This window comes from Acipenser ruthenus, chromosome 28 (genome assembly GCF_902713425.1).
Source record: "Acipenser ruthenus chromosome 28, fAciRut3.2 maternal haplotype, whole genome shotgun sequence".
Taxonomy (NCBI): Eukaryota; Metazoa; Chordata; class Actinopteri; order Acipenseriformes; family Acipenseridae; genus Acipenser; species Acipenser ruthenus.
The window spans coordinates 539,606-555,501 of NC_081216.1; the positions used below are offsets into that span (position 1 = coordinate 539,606).

At 43.5% G+C, this 15,896-nt stretch overlaps 1 protein-coding gene across 8 annotated transcripts in view; it reads right to left on the reverse strand.

Moving 5' to 3' along the window:
- The window catches only part of LOC117435007 (protein TANC2-like), a 124,112-nt gene that overhangs the window by 25,270 nt on the left and 82,946 nt on the right, over window positions 1-15,896 (reverse strand). For all 8 annotated transcript variants that reach the window (XM_059003360.1, XM_034057841.3, XM_059003359.1 and 5 more), the window contains 4 exons: window positions 10,649-10,797; window positions 7,368-7,557; window positions 6,649-6,894; window positions 1,917-2,042 (listed from right to left, as the gene is read on the reverse strand). In XM_059003360.1, the coding sequence (XP_058859343.1) occupies window positions 1,917-2,042; window positions 6,649-6,894; window positions 7,368-7,557; window positions 10,649-10,797 (711 nt within the window). The remainder of the gene's footprint in view (window positions 1-1,916; window positions 2,043-6,648; window positions 6,895-7,367; window positions 7,558-10,648; window positions 10,798-15,896) is intronic.

Sequence of the window (15,896 nt, forward strand, 5' to 3'; positions counted from 1 at the left end):
CAAATCAGGAGAGAAATAAATGGGAAACAAAGTGACAGCGCAAGTGGGATGAGTTTTCTTAGCAGCATCGCAACAGAAGAAGAAGACGACGACAGCAGAAGCAAAAACAGACAAGCCTCAGCAGAGAAGAGGGTGAGCATGGGGAAGCAGTTTCATAACCACCTCTGTTCTATCAACCATGGGAGAAGGTTACTGCTCGCTGTTGCACCATACAGAATTACATGTCTTCTGCGTTTCTGTGCTGTTAAAGGGTGTGACACTTCACTCTAACGGAATCGAAATGTGTATTGTGTGCAAAATGATTTTGTGCCTTGAGCAGAGCTGCCCGACACCATTATTCAGATAAGCTTGGAGTTGGGTCATTGGCGTTGATCAGGCTGATTTATCGTTGCATGTGAAACAAGTGAAGAAACAGCTGCTTGGGTTTCTGATGATCGCTGCTTTTTAGACTCTGTGCAGACCAGCGATCCACACAAACTCAAGCAGCTGTTTCTTCACTTGTTTCACTTGGAATGGTAAATTAGCCCGATCCACAGCATTAGCCTTGAGCCTGAATGGTTTACCCGATGGAAAGAGGCAGCAAGTATGCATGCATCCCAATAAGGATCTATGTGCATTGCAAGGGTTGCCATGGTGCTAAATGACACATGACCTATCCAAGGACCGAGAGAACTGCAGTGAGGATGGAATGCAGAGAGCAGGGATGGAAACAAGATTCCAATTGCACAGCAGTGTCACCCATTCCAGGTTTTACTATGAGCTTGATTAGCTGCAGTGTATCTAGCCAACAAGCTCAGGTGTGTCTTATTCCCATCCCAATCCATGTAAATTGGATATACATCTGCTTTTATGCAGTTACAAAAAGAAGTCTTCCCGCTTATGATTTCTCCTGTTATTCTTTCAGCGAAACACCCTTTTTAATATTGCCTCGATTTGTTTTTTCATATCCCGTAAATGTTGTAAACATTCCAAATATGTCAGCGCGCTTTAGTAAAAGATTGCATAGACCCTGATCAGCAGGATTCTTGGTCTGCCTTACCGGAGGTAGCATCAGATAAGGTAAGCGAGAACAGGATCGGTGTTAAATCGAGGTCTGCGAAACCTGCCATAAAGAATCGAATGTCACTAATAAGAAGCTATTATGATGTGTGACATATAGGGAACGGTTCTTTCCTTGCACGTGTAGAGTTCTACAGCTTCAGATTCATACCAAAGCAGTTTGAAGATGCTACTTAACATACAAAAAAAAACAAAAAAAAAAACTAAACTAGGAGGACGTTTCAGTTACTGCCTTTGTCATTGTCGCTCTGACGAAGACAGTAGCCAAAAACAGTTGTCCGGCTGATTTAGGGTTTTGCAGATTGATTGCATTGCTGTGTCGCTCTGGGTTTTGCACAGACACCTACTTTGTTCAAACAGTTGTGAGTTTAAAGGAGTTATTAAACATGCAGCTATTTCCCGGTTGCTCCCCCCGGAGCCAGCTGTGTCGAATGCACTCTGAGCCTTCCTTACATCTGTGAGACAGGCCTTGTAGCAGGCAGCTTTGTGAAGATTGTTACAGGGTTAGATTTTTAATCCGTCACACATCACACAGTGTATCAATCACTTTCCGCAGGGCTCCGATACTGCTGCTAGTACCACAAGAGCTTGATGTGAGCTCAAGAGCACAGATGTGTGTGCAGAACAGAGCTGGGAAGATGGTGAGTAGGCTGTAATACGTGGCTGAGGGCCATTTCCTTTGAAAACATCATGTTTCTTACACTGAATAAACCAGCAATAGACCAAGACACTTGGATGATCAAGCTTCTGAGCTTCCCACTAGTATAAAGATTACAGTTTTCATGCAATGGCCCTATAGGACTAATCCTCCCGCCAACCCCAATCCCTTTCCCCTCCCCGATAAAAAGTTAGCTTACCTCGCAGGTCCTGCCCCAAGCGTCCTGCCCCGAGGTTTTGTCGGGGCATGCGAAGCGAGGTGCGCAGGGGGGTGTGTCTCTGCTCATCCAGGTAAGCCAGGTCCTCCAGGTGAGCTGAACTCGTAGCTGCCGAAGAGAAAGACACAGAGATGGGGGCCGCATTCACTCCAGTGCAAGGTATGCACTAGGATCACTGGAATAATGTACTGCTACACCAAGGCAAAAGAAAGGGGTTTGAAAGGGGCATGGCCAGTCCAAGCATCTGCACCTCAGATCGCAACAGGGAGATCTAAGAGGGTCAGGATTGGAAGTAACGTGCCAGTGCAATATAGATTTAAAAAAACAAAAACAGAGGTAATTTCAGCATTTCATTTAGTCCCTGTTCACAGGCAGGCTCACTTTCGTTTTTCATCCTCATCTGCTCAATATGCATTAATATTCCCAGAGCGCTACCCACTTCAGTCAGTTGACGCAGTTCTGGTAGGTGTATACGACCTCTCTGTGCTGGGAACACCAGCACAAGCTGCAGGGTTTAAAACATGTGAAAATTCTTGATCACTCTACACCAATACAAGCAAAAAAAGTCCCAAGTACCATCATTAACATACAGGGTCTTCTTTCCAGATTTCCACATCTTGGTGCCGGAGAGCAGGCAAAAAAAGATATAAAGCCCCAACCCAGAAAAAAAATTCTAAAATCCCATTAAATTCCAGGACTCCGGAGCCAGCACAGCTGTTTCCTCGAAAGCTACTGTTCCAGGGCGAAGCTTGGACAAGAACACACGTTGGGTGGTATTAAGCACGATCAGCCACTTACACTCAATATTGTACTGTCTTTCAGCCGGTCAGTAACCAAGCAAGCGTTGTGTCTCCAAAAACTTCAAAATGAAGGAGAAAATCACGGTCCTAAATATCTCCCAGGACTAGGAGGGGAGAAATGTCTGCATGTAGTGCTTGGAAATTAGCAGGATCCCGTATCGGCTCATGCTGTGTGTTTAAGTAAGTAAGTGTGTGTGTGTGTGTGTGTGTGTGTGTGTGTGTCTGTGTCTGTGTTGATGGAGACAAGTCATGAAAATGGCAGCTGGGAATGTGGTGTTGGGCTGAACTGAACAGGAATTTAGAAAGGAGGCAGGGGACACGGATTCAAGTAGCCCGAAGTGTATAGCACAGTGATTCTTCTATGCTTATACATCTCTTTATTAAAACAGGGAATTCTTTTTATCAGTTTTTAATAGAGACATCTAAGTTTGTTCTCAAAGCAATACAGTAATACAGTTTCACACATGCACACACACACACGCACACACACACACTTCATGCCATGTCTCAGGTCCAAGAAGTGACATAACTCTACATTTATTACTGAGACTGGGAGTGGAGCCAGCGCCTCAAACTAAATTTCTCTAGCTAGATTTTATTCCTGAATAACTTGCTTTAATAACGACTTCATAAATAAGGTTTTCTGCTGGGAGAATCTACTGTAATTCGTTTGGAGTCGAGGGGTCAAAGTCATTTTGAAAAGTGAAATTGAAATTCAGAATCTCTGTCCTTGGTGTTATTTAAAAGGGAGGAGAGGTAGACTGTGTTGGAGAAACTGAAATTGAGTTTTATTCTTTCTAGGACAGTAATAAATGTGTTTCTTATTTAGATTTCCGATTTGAAATTAGTACAGAATAATGACAGCGTGTTAAAACAGAAGCCCTCAGCCTTGGATTCATTTGCTGAGATTCTGCACATCTATAGAGAATCTCTACTGAAACAGAGAAAAAAGCAAAATGACATTCAGACAGAAAGCTGAAGGCAAGAGAATTTACTTTGGAAGCAATCCCCCCAAGTTCATCAACAGGGAAAAAATACATCAAACCAGAGTCTAAACAGAAATCATACACAAGACAATTCTGCATCTCAAATAATAAAAATTGAATTGATGACTGTCAAGGATTACTTCATTTGAAATTAAAACGTTTTTTGGATTTTGTTTTTTTCATGACGCAGTTTAGGCATGTTTTTATTACGTATTTATTTTTTAATACCTCTACTGTTGTTTGGGTAACTTAAACCAAGGCACTTTCTTCCCTCACTCAGAATCACCATATATCCTCCATGTAAGCCCAAATCTTTTCTCTCTCTCCTGATTCAAACCCTGCTCTTTTTCCTCCCCAATCCTATTTCCCTAAGCCGCCTCATTCTCCCCAGACTCCTGGTTATCCCTTCTTGTTGGCTAGCTGGCTCAAGCTGTCAGAGAATGCCTTTTGCCCAGACTTCAAAGCAGAGCCTGTCACTTGAAGGGATTGGAATAGTTAAAGCCCTCAGCTTTGATCTGCTTTGATGCAGCACATGCCAATCTGCTCCCTTCTAATACCTCCAATAAAAACACATCTCGCTGTCTCTCTCTTCTTCATCGGAGCCTCGAAACACAGAGGGATTTGCAAAGCTTTTAATGATGCTGCACTTTCTTGTCCTCTCAGACAGACAGACAGACAGACGACGGGAGTCACAGCCTCTTTGTTTTATTTGGTGCCCTTGTTAAAATGATGCACAGTAATGCTTGGATCAGATCGGTGTGCAATAAATATGAGGCTCAGGTGATCTGGCAGAGGCACTGGATTCTGATTGATAAAAAAACTAAACAAAGCAGAATTTAGAGGAAAGAAGAAAAGGAAACTGATCAGAACTATACACTGAACATTATATGTATAAAGAAAGAAAGAGATTAGATTAAATAACACTTTAGTTTATAATGTAATAAATACTGAAACTGACTAACTGTGTGGTGGTTGGGGAACATCCATTTCCCTTGTGACCGGAGACAGATTTTATCCCAGAGGCGCGAGTCTATAACTATTGTTTATTGTACTTCTTTACTAGGTTTGTTCTAGTAAAGACTATAGGCAGAGGAGAGGTACAGTAAAGCACACTCAAAGTAACCAGTGCTGGCACAGCACCTCTATGAACTGGATTTTCACTCCCTGGAAAGCAGTCTCAGTGTCTCTCTCTCCTCTCTTCTCCTCTCCTCTCCTCTCTCAGTGGGGTTCCTATTACCCACAGCTGCAGAAGCCATCACAACACCAAACCAGTGGAGAGGAAGAGCTCCTCCCAGCCCTTCCAAAGAGACAGTTCTGTGCAGTGAGTTACAGTTTCAAGACAGTGTACAGCTGGCAATGCTTTGATAACATGATATGTATGCATGCATGCATGTATGCATGCATGCATGCAGAAAATATTAGAATACAGTGAACCATATGAATGAAGCTGACCCCAGAAGGTAGCCTCCCAGGTTCATTTTTATTTTCCGAATTATCTTCTGCAGTGGAAATCCAATAGCTTTGTACAAATCAGGGTAGCCCAACGGTATAAGCTTTTGGTAGAATGGTAACCATGTTTTCATAACTGAAACGGAATAGTGTGAACAGCCACTGTTGCTGCATTGTATGCCCTTGATAGATAATAAGTAGCAGAAAGCCAGCTACCCCATGAGGATTATTGGTGTTGCCTTGCTGGTGATGTTGTGCTCTCCGAACGGTTCTGCTCATGTTTCTTCAGGGTAATACAGCTGGATTATCACGTGCCCCCAGCGGTATTCTTCAGTAAGGGTGAACCCTGGGAACAGCTGGGCTTGGTTTGCATGATCTCATCTCTTCTGAATAGCAGAGACAGGAATCTCGCTGACTCACTGCGCTGAATCTAATCCGCGGAGCAGGAATTCCACGGGAAGGGAACAGGAGTCTGGAGCAGCGGTTCAGCTCTGTGACGGAGCAGTGCAGTGAGGGGGGGAGGGGGTTGGGTGACTGGAGCGACGCAAGTCAAATCTTGCCTGCTTTGTTTTAAAAGTCAACAGCCCCAAATGTCAGGAGAATATTCTACCAAATCGGCTTTTAAAACACGCAATGAGGAAGTTAAATCGCCGTTGGTTGGTTCTCAATTGTAAACGTGAGGGAAGGACAGCTTTTCTGGTTTTGAAATCAACACGTTAAATGAATGGATTTATTGAATGCCTGCCGACAAACCCTTCTTAAAAGTCAGCTGTGAGTACGACCAACGCGTTTCTGCACACCCCTACGTCTTTGCAAGCTGGAAAGGAGCTCATCGCCCTGTTCTTTGCAGTCGCGTGTTGAATGATGCGGCCTACGTCCTAGAAAAGTTGCCATTCATAAACCACAGTGACCAACAGAAGGCAGCTCCAGCCGTGGTTTTATCAGCGGAAGGTGTATTTTTGGTAACGTTGTCCTTCAACTTCCATGAGCACTAATGCATCATAAATTAGATACAAAAATGAAATAATGCACCAATACATACAGACTGCTAGTAACAGCATGTTGGTGGGGATTACACAGAGGAGTGCAATGTGTATTAAAGCACTACATTATTGGCAGCTTGGGTGCAGCACGACAAATGATACGGTGCACGATGTTTCTTGCAAGTGTTACAGCATTAACATTGAGATTAACTTTCTAATATCAGGGGGGTGGGGGGGATTCAGCACCAAAGGGCTTCATTTTTATGCAACACGAGCCAATTATATCCTCCAGACTTGTGCTGGAATTATTCTCATTTGTCTCAGAAAAGATGGACAAACCAATCAAAAGTAGCTGAAAATGACGCCCAGAAATTAAATTATTTTGATTAGAAAAAAATAACTAATACATAACTGTACAGAATTTCTTTCACCAAAACCCTGAAAGGTTATTTTGAACCTTGTTATGTCCAGCTGGGTGTATGTTATTCCGGCTTACCAGCAACGGAGTTGGGCCGCGGCATCAGATAGAGGGGGATGGACTGCACAGATTGGAAGGAGATGGCATCCAGGTTGCGCTCAGGGATTTTGTTCAGGCTGTACGTGGAGGCAGTCATGTTTTCATCCACTCGGTACAGACACGAGTCCATGCCTGATTTCTGGGATTGCCAGGGCTTCAGATTCCCCCGCGATCCCTCCCCGTATTTACTCCGCTCCACATTTTCAGAGTAGCTCGTCAAGGTGGCTGCAAAGTATAAAAAATAAAATAAAATCAACAATGATGAGGCATTTTGAGAAGATCGTCAACATGCTACACAGTTCAGAGCATCAGTGAGAGATTACTGCCTACTGTTAATACTAATGGGAAGGGGGAACGCGGATACAATTAGTGATATATTACAAGATTATGTTTAGTCTTTTGTATATCTCCTAGCCAATATTCAGCACTATGAAATGCGCTGGCACAGGGATGGGCGCAAGACTCCTATTGCATAGCAGTTCCACCCATTCCAGGTTTTACTAAGAGCTTGATCAGCCACAGTGTACAGGTAACAAGCTCAGGTGTGTCTTACTATTAAGATCTATAGTAAAACCAGGAATGGATCAAACTGGTATGCCTTATTTCCATCTGTGTGGCATTGCAAAAGCTTAGATGGTATTCGACTGCAGTTTCTTGCATTGCAATGCACTGTGAGGTGATGTGATGGAAGCACTCACCTATGATGCCACTGTCCCTGCTCTCCAGTGTGGAGGTGGGGCTGGTGACTGTCCCATAGGTACAGTCCCTGGCCCCAGCGTTGCCGACGGTGATGGGCGGCATGGTTGAGCAGGGGCTGTTGGCTGGAGGCGAGGCCGTGCTGCTGGTCAGAGTGGAGCAGGGGCTGATCTGTTGGGTGACCGCCAAGCTCTGCAACAGAACACAAGGGGGCGCTGTCAGGGTTGGCGCGTGGAGCAGTACAGCAGGACAGCCACCAGAGGGAGCCAGTCGCTCCTGAAAGGTTATTGTCAATGGTACAGGACACCCTCGCTATAACGCCCTTCGTCAGCTATAACAAACCTGGCCCTGGACCCCAAATAAAACAACCAAACAAAGAGAATATAATAAACACACACTGTCAACATCCCGGTCTGTACGCACAGGATGCCACCTCTGCAGTGAAGTCAACTCTTTTGTCTTAATAAAAAGCTGGAACCTATCTTGATCGATTGAAAAAAGGAGTAAAACGCAGGCATATATCTGTCATGAATATAGGTTGTCAGAAACCATGCAGCAAAGCAAAACTGATTAAGAAAACTGATTAACTTTTCATGTGAAACTTTTCATGTCGGGATGATTTGGAATCAAAACTCAGTTTGGGATTCTTGCATGTTGGATTAAGATTTGGTGCACTTTGAAACGATTCACGTCAGATTCATTTTGAATAAAAGTTCAGCTTCAATTCGGGATTTTTGTTTTCTGTACTGCGTTTTAATTCTTTAACAAATAGGATCAAACCCCTCGATATAACCAACAAAAGCCTTGGACCTCAGCAGGTTTGTTATAGCTGAGGTCCCTTCTAAAATAGAGTAATCCAGCTTTAGCTTTTAAGATTACAGAAAATAAGAGCGATACTAATTCGAGGTGGTCAGTGTCACGCACAAATGCGCCACACAGTTTTCAGCATAGCACACACCATCAAGGCACTCCCTACAAAGACAATCAGCTGGAGAGGGCCACAGCAATCTGACAAGCCCGCTGGGAACAGGAAACAGGGGAGGTCGGTAATTGTAACCCTAACTCAGCAGCATGCACTGCTCTTCCCAAGAAGTCTTAGCCTTTTATATTAGGCCCTGTTTCTGAGCTGCCTAATGGCGTCTTAAAAATAGGGCACACGGCAAGGAACCCTGCCTGCTAAAATGAACACCAGCCCCCCTACTGTGCAGGAAAGAGGGGCTGCAGCCAACCTGCCAGAGACCCCCCGACCCCTGACCCCCCAACTGCGAGTTCCATTTAAAGTACTTCCTGGGCTGGAAGGCAAAGGAAAGAGCATAGCTAGTGAATGATACCGAGATTCATTTTGCTTGGCCCCTCCTGGTCAGATTCGAAGCAGGTCCCCACGCATGAAAGAAAGCCAACACCCCCAAGGCAAGAGTGTTTCCACTGAGCTGCCTGTGTCTTGTACATAGAGATGTGTAAAATACAGAGACTGTAATCCCTTTCCCAAGTCGCTGAGCGCAGGTGCTGCTGTGAAGAGATAACCTGAATCCAATCCATCTGCCTACGACCCCGACACAGCGGTTCAGCGATCGCCAGAACAACTGGTGCCTGAGCACCTGTGTGATTCGCATTAGCACAGCAGACCTGGCAGTTATTGACATCAATTCCATCTGCGTGTGGAGCAGAGGGCTCATCTTCTCTCATTAACCCCTCCCTCCCGCATAACAAAAACGTCAATTACGGAAAAGGCCAGATACTTATCGCACCACCCGTTCCCTGACACTGCCGGGAATGAGTTGTTTCAGATATGCTGATTGACGATCATTTAAAATGAGAAACGGCCCTGTCACTCTGGTGTCCAGCCCAATCACGGCCACGGAGAAAGCTTGCATATAAATCGCTTGTCCCTTTCAGCAAGCAATTTGTGCTCGGAATCCCAATCGGAAACTGGAACAGTATTTCATTGAAATCTGTTAGATGTGAGGACATGTGTGTACCCAGGACTGTGTTTACTGCAGACTTAGAATAAATCACTTGTAATTGTCAAACACCATGGACTTTGCTTTGTTTAAGTTGCTGCTTTGTTGCCTAATATTTGCATTAGCAACATCACCTAACACTGGATTCTTGCTAAAGTCTAAATTGGGGGGGAAAAAAAAAATATATATATATATATATATATATATTTTTATAACTGGTTGTAGCTAGGAGTGTATTGTACATGTGAGCTCCCTCATTTAGTTTTTCATTTTGTACAGCACTCTGGGGTGCCATGGCGTGAAGGGACTCTGGTCCGATAGCTGCCATCGCTTTGCATGTACTGTCTGTTTCGCATACAGACAGACCTGAGAACGCCCCTCAGGTACACATTTTCCAGTATAACTGACACAATGCAGGCTACAGAAAAGGAAACTGATGTCTAGAAGGCATGCTCCAGAGTGCAACCTGGAAGCAAATCCTTTAGAAAACTCAGAATCTGTCAAGGCTAAAGATCCAAAATGCGATTTTTAAAACCCAACATTCAAAAGAGTACCAAAAGTACCACATTTCTAGAAACCTACCTCCCCCACTCACAGAATTTCCATTTCGGTTTAAAATGTTATTCCCTTATCCGTTCCGTTCGACTGGGTTTTTAAAAACAAGCACACAATTGAAAGCACGAACAGTAATAACACAGCTAATAACAGACAGCTCTGAAAAGCTTCAAACTCTTTCCAGTCTTCTACCTACCTGTAATAAAAACCAACAACGGCTGCACTCCAGCTACACGCACCGATCTCTCTAATCTGTGTCTCAACCTCTATTTGTCCAAACACTCCTTCCCGTTGAAAATCTTGTAAAGCTTTATAAGGTGCGGCGAAAAAACTAGTGCAAAACGGAATTGATCTAGGCAGGATATGCAAAAGACAATAAGACATTGAGCTTGAGCCAAGACCAATTGCACACACTCTTGCCAAATGCATTCCAGTAAGCTGACAGCTTCCCAACCCAGTCCACGCTGAACTGAGATCCAGTGTGGTCAATGAATCATTCAGTGTGAAGACAGTCTGATCACACAGCGAATCTGGGTTTCAGTTTTTTTCTTTATCTCTCCAATTTAATCTACCGTTGGACATATGCAAACAAACTAGTTTTATTCAAGGGAAAAATTGGTGCACAGAACCCGCCTTCTTTTGCGATAGGAAGCATTTCAACTGGGTTCGATTCTTGCCCAGTTTACACTCCGAACCAACCCTGTTAAGTAATTTATCAAATGAGCTGCTGCTGCTTCTGTTTCGTCCCTCTTCCCTCCCGCCCGTACCTGGTTCTCTTCCTGCTCCTCCATGCTGTACTGGGCTTCACTCTGTCCCTCGGTCACTTTCTCTCCCAGCAGGAAGCCTAGGCGAGTCATCAGAGTGTTCGCGGCCTCATCGACCGAGGGAGGAGGCCCCAGCTCCTGGTTTGACTCACCTGCAGGACAGACAGAAAGATACGTTCATTAGCATTGCTCACAGTAACACAGCGTCACAGTCTCCTTCTTAATCATTATGATTATTACTATTAATTAGTCATTTAGCAGACGCTTTTATCCAAAGCAACTTCCAGAAACTTGGGGGTGAACTATGCATCAACAACTACTGCAGTCACTTACAATAGGACTTCTGAAGGATGGAGCACATGCAGGTTAAGTGACTCACTCAGCGTCACACACACAGAGTCAGTGGCTGAGCTGGGATTGAACATGGAACCTCCTGGTCACAAGCCCCTTTCTTTAACCACTGCACCACCAAGCTGCCTTATTCTACTTTTACAGACCCAAAAAAAGAACTAAACTTTCAGGTTTAAAAAGTCACACATTCCCAAACCTGTACAACTTCAAAGCAGTTTATTTAATTTTTTCTACCCATTTATTTGAGTTCCAAATATTGTTGGATCCAGTTAAATATCGTCACTGCAAAACAGACAATAAATATGCATCCATTTACACTGCTCGCTATCCTCCACTGTTACTATTACTAGTATAAAAACACCTGTACTGTTACATCTTCACAATCAGAATTACCTTCCGTGGCCTACACCCTATCTTCTTGTTTGAAAAAACACAACAACAACAGCATCAAAATGAATAAAAGCAATTCCACGAGAACGATCTGGTTCAGAATGTCCAACCAACCACACCAATTGACACAGTGATATACACCAACCACTAAAGGTAAGCCAGGTTGAGCAACTGTCAGCATGCTGTTTTGCAGAGACAGCTTGAATTGCAGATAGCAAATCGCACTCACGGTGTGGAAGGGAGCTCCAAAGCTTGTAGAAAGAAAAGGCCATTGTCCCCAGTCGACCAGATGAGGGTTCGGTGAGGAAACAGACATCTCTACAGTAGAGGTCAAGACACAGCCATTCGTTTGAGGAGGCTGTTCTGGTCAAGTGGCTACAATTGGGAGATCCTCAATTACTCCCCCACCCTGACTCTGTGTGTGTGTTTGTGACCTTGGAGGGGTGGGGTGAGGGGTTAAGCCACACCTTCTTTAGCCTTGGCCCAACCCAGCAGCCAGACCCCCCACTGTCTCCCAGACACTACTCATCTCCTCCCACCCCCCGGGGGTTTTTACCATACTGAACTGTGAATTGACACGGACTAGTTCTCCAGTTGCTGTTATTCATTTTTTATATATATAATTAAATGTTCACTTGATATTGATCAATGTCCCTCTCAATGATCCTAAATTTTAATACGAAATAAATGACTCAAATTAGGTTTGATAAACTAACCCAAGCAGACCAACATTTTGACTAATGCCTTCAAAATGTTAGCTCTTAATAATAACACAGATGAAGCGTTTAGAATTATGGGTGAACTAGGAGGCAGGCACAACACTACCAGGGGTTACCGTATGTTTTGTCAGAAGCAGTGAACATTCACGGTCTAAGCAGAGGGAGAAAGGGTTAATCACAGTCCTCCTTGGGAATGCAGCTTTGAAACGTTTTCCAAAATTCTCAAATCTGGCGTTCCGAGGGAAGTCTCCAAGTACAGATATGAACGTAGATATGGACAGGTTCGACCGGTTTGCAGCGACACGCCCAGAGCTCAGCCTGTCGAAATAGCTGTGAACGTGTAGACTAACTGAACAAAGTTTCTCACCCTAAAAATATGAACTCGAAAAATGTTGGCTTTGATAGCTTGGCAGAAGTAATATTAGTACATACGCAAAGGCCCCCTATTTTGAAGCAATTGCAAAGGCAAATGGTTTTCAGAGAGGAATAAAATAGTTTTAACGTTATGACACTAGCAGGAAATTACTCAGAACAATAATTTAAGCGAGCCATACTGGAGCTAAATTGATTCTTTCTAGTTCTATTCCATTACAGTAACAGAATTCCGCTCAGAGGAATTGTCTTTACTTTTGCTGTTGCTTGAAGGCCCATCTCCAACAAGCATAGAATTAGGCCTCCCCTTCTAAAAGTAGGTTAGACTACATCCACATCGCTGTATAGATTTACTGAACATTGATTATACGTTTCACAGACATTACACATGAAAATTCTGCTTAAAATGAAAGCAGCATTCACTCCCTGGAAGGACCTTTGACTGGGGAGGCTCTGGTTGCCATGCCAACCCCAACTGTCAAACACAGAAAAACAGAAAAATAAAATAAAAATAATAGTTCGAGGTGTACAGCGTCTTGTGCGTTCACATTCACGGAGCAACAGAATTCCCTGGCATCAGAAACAGACCTTGGTTTGTTTACATTCCCTCATGCATTTTCAACCCGCTTGATTCTGTCACTCAGTGAGGTGAAGTACCTACAGCAACAGGCACACGCTTGCTAGTTTAAACCAAGGGTTTTCAAGGTTGTGTATGAATGTGTCAACTGTAAAACACCAGTACTATATTTAAAACAATACACCTTGGGAACAAAACAAACAAAGGAAAAAAGAAAAATCACTGGACTCAAATCCCAGTAGGAGTCTGTCTATGTTTCAAAAAAAAAAAAAACAACATCATTTCTCTTCTGTCAAAGCCACCCATATAGAGATTCTACTGCACTTAAATGGGAAGACAGATGGTTGTCATGGAAACTATCTGTGCGTGGTATATGTGGAATGCTCATCCAGCTCCTGTTTATGCTCTCCAAGAATTTGACTCTCTGGAGACCAAAGCTTATTGGAAAGGGTGGGTGGCAGGGAGTCAGGTAATTAAACCATTACTATAATATCATTCTCTTAGCAACCCGTCTCAGCTATTTCATATAACATACATTAACCTTCCTTTGGTAATGCTCATGGTATTGGCTCCTGTGTGGGTCTCTGGTTTGGATTGCATTGTGTGGAAGCATGTTTTTGTTTTAGGGAAGCCTAACCACTGTTGTCACCTGCCTTATATGGAACTATTGAAGTTTTACAGTGTTCTGAAGCAATTGTGGACTGAACCAGGAAGACGAGGGCTGCAGAGTCAGACAGAGTCAACTGATCTCGGATTAAACTGGGAATCATGAAACCAGTCTAAAAATCAGACCGCAGCTCCTCCAAACCGGTCCATAGCTGGACTTTAGGCAAAGGCGAATGATAGTCACTTGTACAGTAGAATTGTCATTTGTAAATGAATTCACCCGATAACGTTTCCCTGGTAATGCAATCAATTTCACAGTCTCCATTCTGCTTTGCGTGTTCTTTGGTTCTCCACCCCGTGGTTTTAAATCTGACCGTTTTGGTTTCACAGACTGCAGAATAGGGCAAATTAACAAGCAAAATAGAACACCACATTAAAGGGGAGGCGATTCGGCCACAGTAGCCAGGTTTGTAGTGGTATCTAGTTACTGCTGGTTAGAAAGTGGATCATTTCCAAAGCTCTATTAAGCTGGCTGGGGTGTTGTGCTTCAATGGGGAGGGATGGCAGTGGTCTCTGGGGGATACATTGGGTCTCGCCCCTCCTGACCTATCCCCACCCTCTCCCCAACTCCCTATGGTTGTTGCTGATCCAGGAGCAGCTAGCACTGACTGGAGGCAGCTGGGACTGAGCTCAATACAGCAGCTGCTCCAGCCCTGCCTCTCATCTTCTCTCTCTCTCTCATATATAAGCCCAGGAACTGAAATCAAGGGTCTGTTTGCAGAGAAGGTGTTGAATGTTATTTGAATGTAAATCAGTGGCTGTTTGATCAAACGAAAACGGGAACAAAGCAGAGTGCAAGGGAATAAATAACAGGGGCTCTGGTTTGATTGAAAATCTGTCTGTCTGTCTGTCTGCTCATCCACAGCAAATGTTAGGACCGATACCTTTTTTTTTTTTTAAATGTTGAATGTCGTTTCAATCTCGAAAGTCACATTTCAGTGTATGTAAACGAGTGAGTCTCTTTATGTGGCTCTTTGTATGACTCAATATACCTGTATCACAATGCATTAACTGCACCTAAAGTACTTTCAGCTATTTTATTTCATGTTCAGTCGTTTTGCTGTTGCAGTAACTGTACTAGGCGTGAAATCAATACATGTCTGCAACACCAAAGGACAAAGCACTCCATCAACTGTTTTAGGAGTTGAAATAAGAAAAAACATTAGATGGAGAAAGAGAGGGATCAGGCTGACAAAAAGTGTCTATTTTGTCATACCCAAGACATGTTAGCTGCCACCGTGCAAGGGTGCCAAAATGTATCTGTTTATTTATTTACATTCAAATTATTTTTTTTACTTATCAAATTCATATTTAGTGCAGAGCTTTAGGCAATTCTACACCGTGCAGTACAAAATGAGACTGCATTCGTGCATTCATTCGTGAATGCATTCAAACACCAATACAAAAAGAGAACACTTAAATATATCAATGTCTGTCTGACACCTCAATCAGAATTACAGCACTAGTGTGGAAAGAACTACACCCATGACTGCTCGGGTTCCTGGCGTCCTGTTGTTTCAAAGACGGAACCAATTTGTATTACTGATCAGTTGCCTTGACAACCAGTCAGCCAGTCCCTAGGGGAGTGTGCCACACATTGCATCTACTGAGGCCTGGGTTCAACTTGCTTTAAAACTCCTTGAAAACATCTGTTCTCTTTATCACAGCTTTTGTTTTGTTCCTGGCTGCTATAAGCAAATTCAGATTTAAAAATTCAAATGTATTTCCTTACCCAGCCTTGGTCTCGCCTTCCAAAAATACTGACCGATATCCAATCTCCTTATTATGTTATGTGCTGAAATATTGAATGTGATACCACAGAAAACCTCAAAACCCAATCTTCCTGGCTCTGAGGCACCTGTATTGAGTTCTCTGTATTAAATCAGCTGGATACTGAGAGTTCTCTATATCGAAGCAGTTGGCTTCGGGAGGTTAGTAGGTTGATCGCTATGCAATTGCATTATCTCCAGCTTTGATCCGAGTGCATTTGCTGGTTCTGAAATCTCAAGTAGCCCAGACTTTGAATTTCCAGTCTTTAATATACCAGAGGTACCTTGTTTGTTTCTACTTAAATGAATGGCACAGTGATCCCAATCGTGGTTCTTCAATACAGAACCGTAATGCCAGTGTGGATGGAGTTCTCACATTTGTATTTTGCAGGTACTAATAGCCCAGT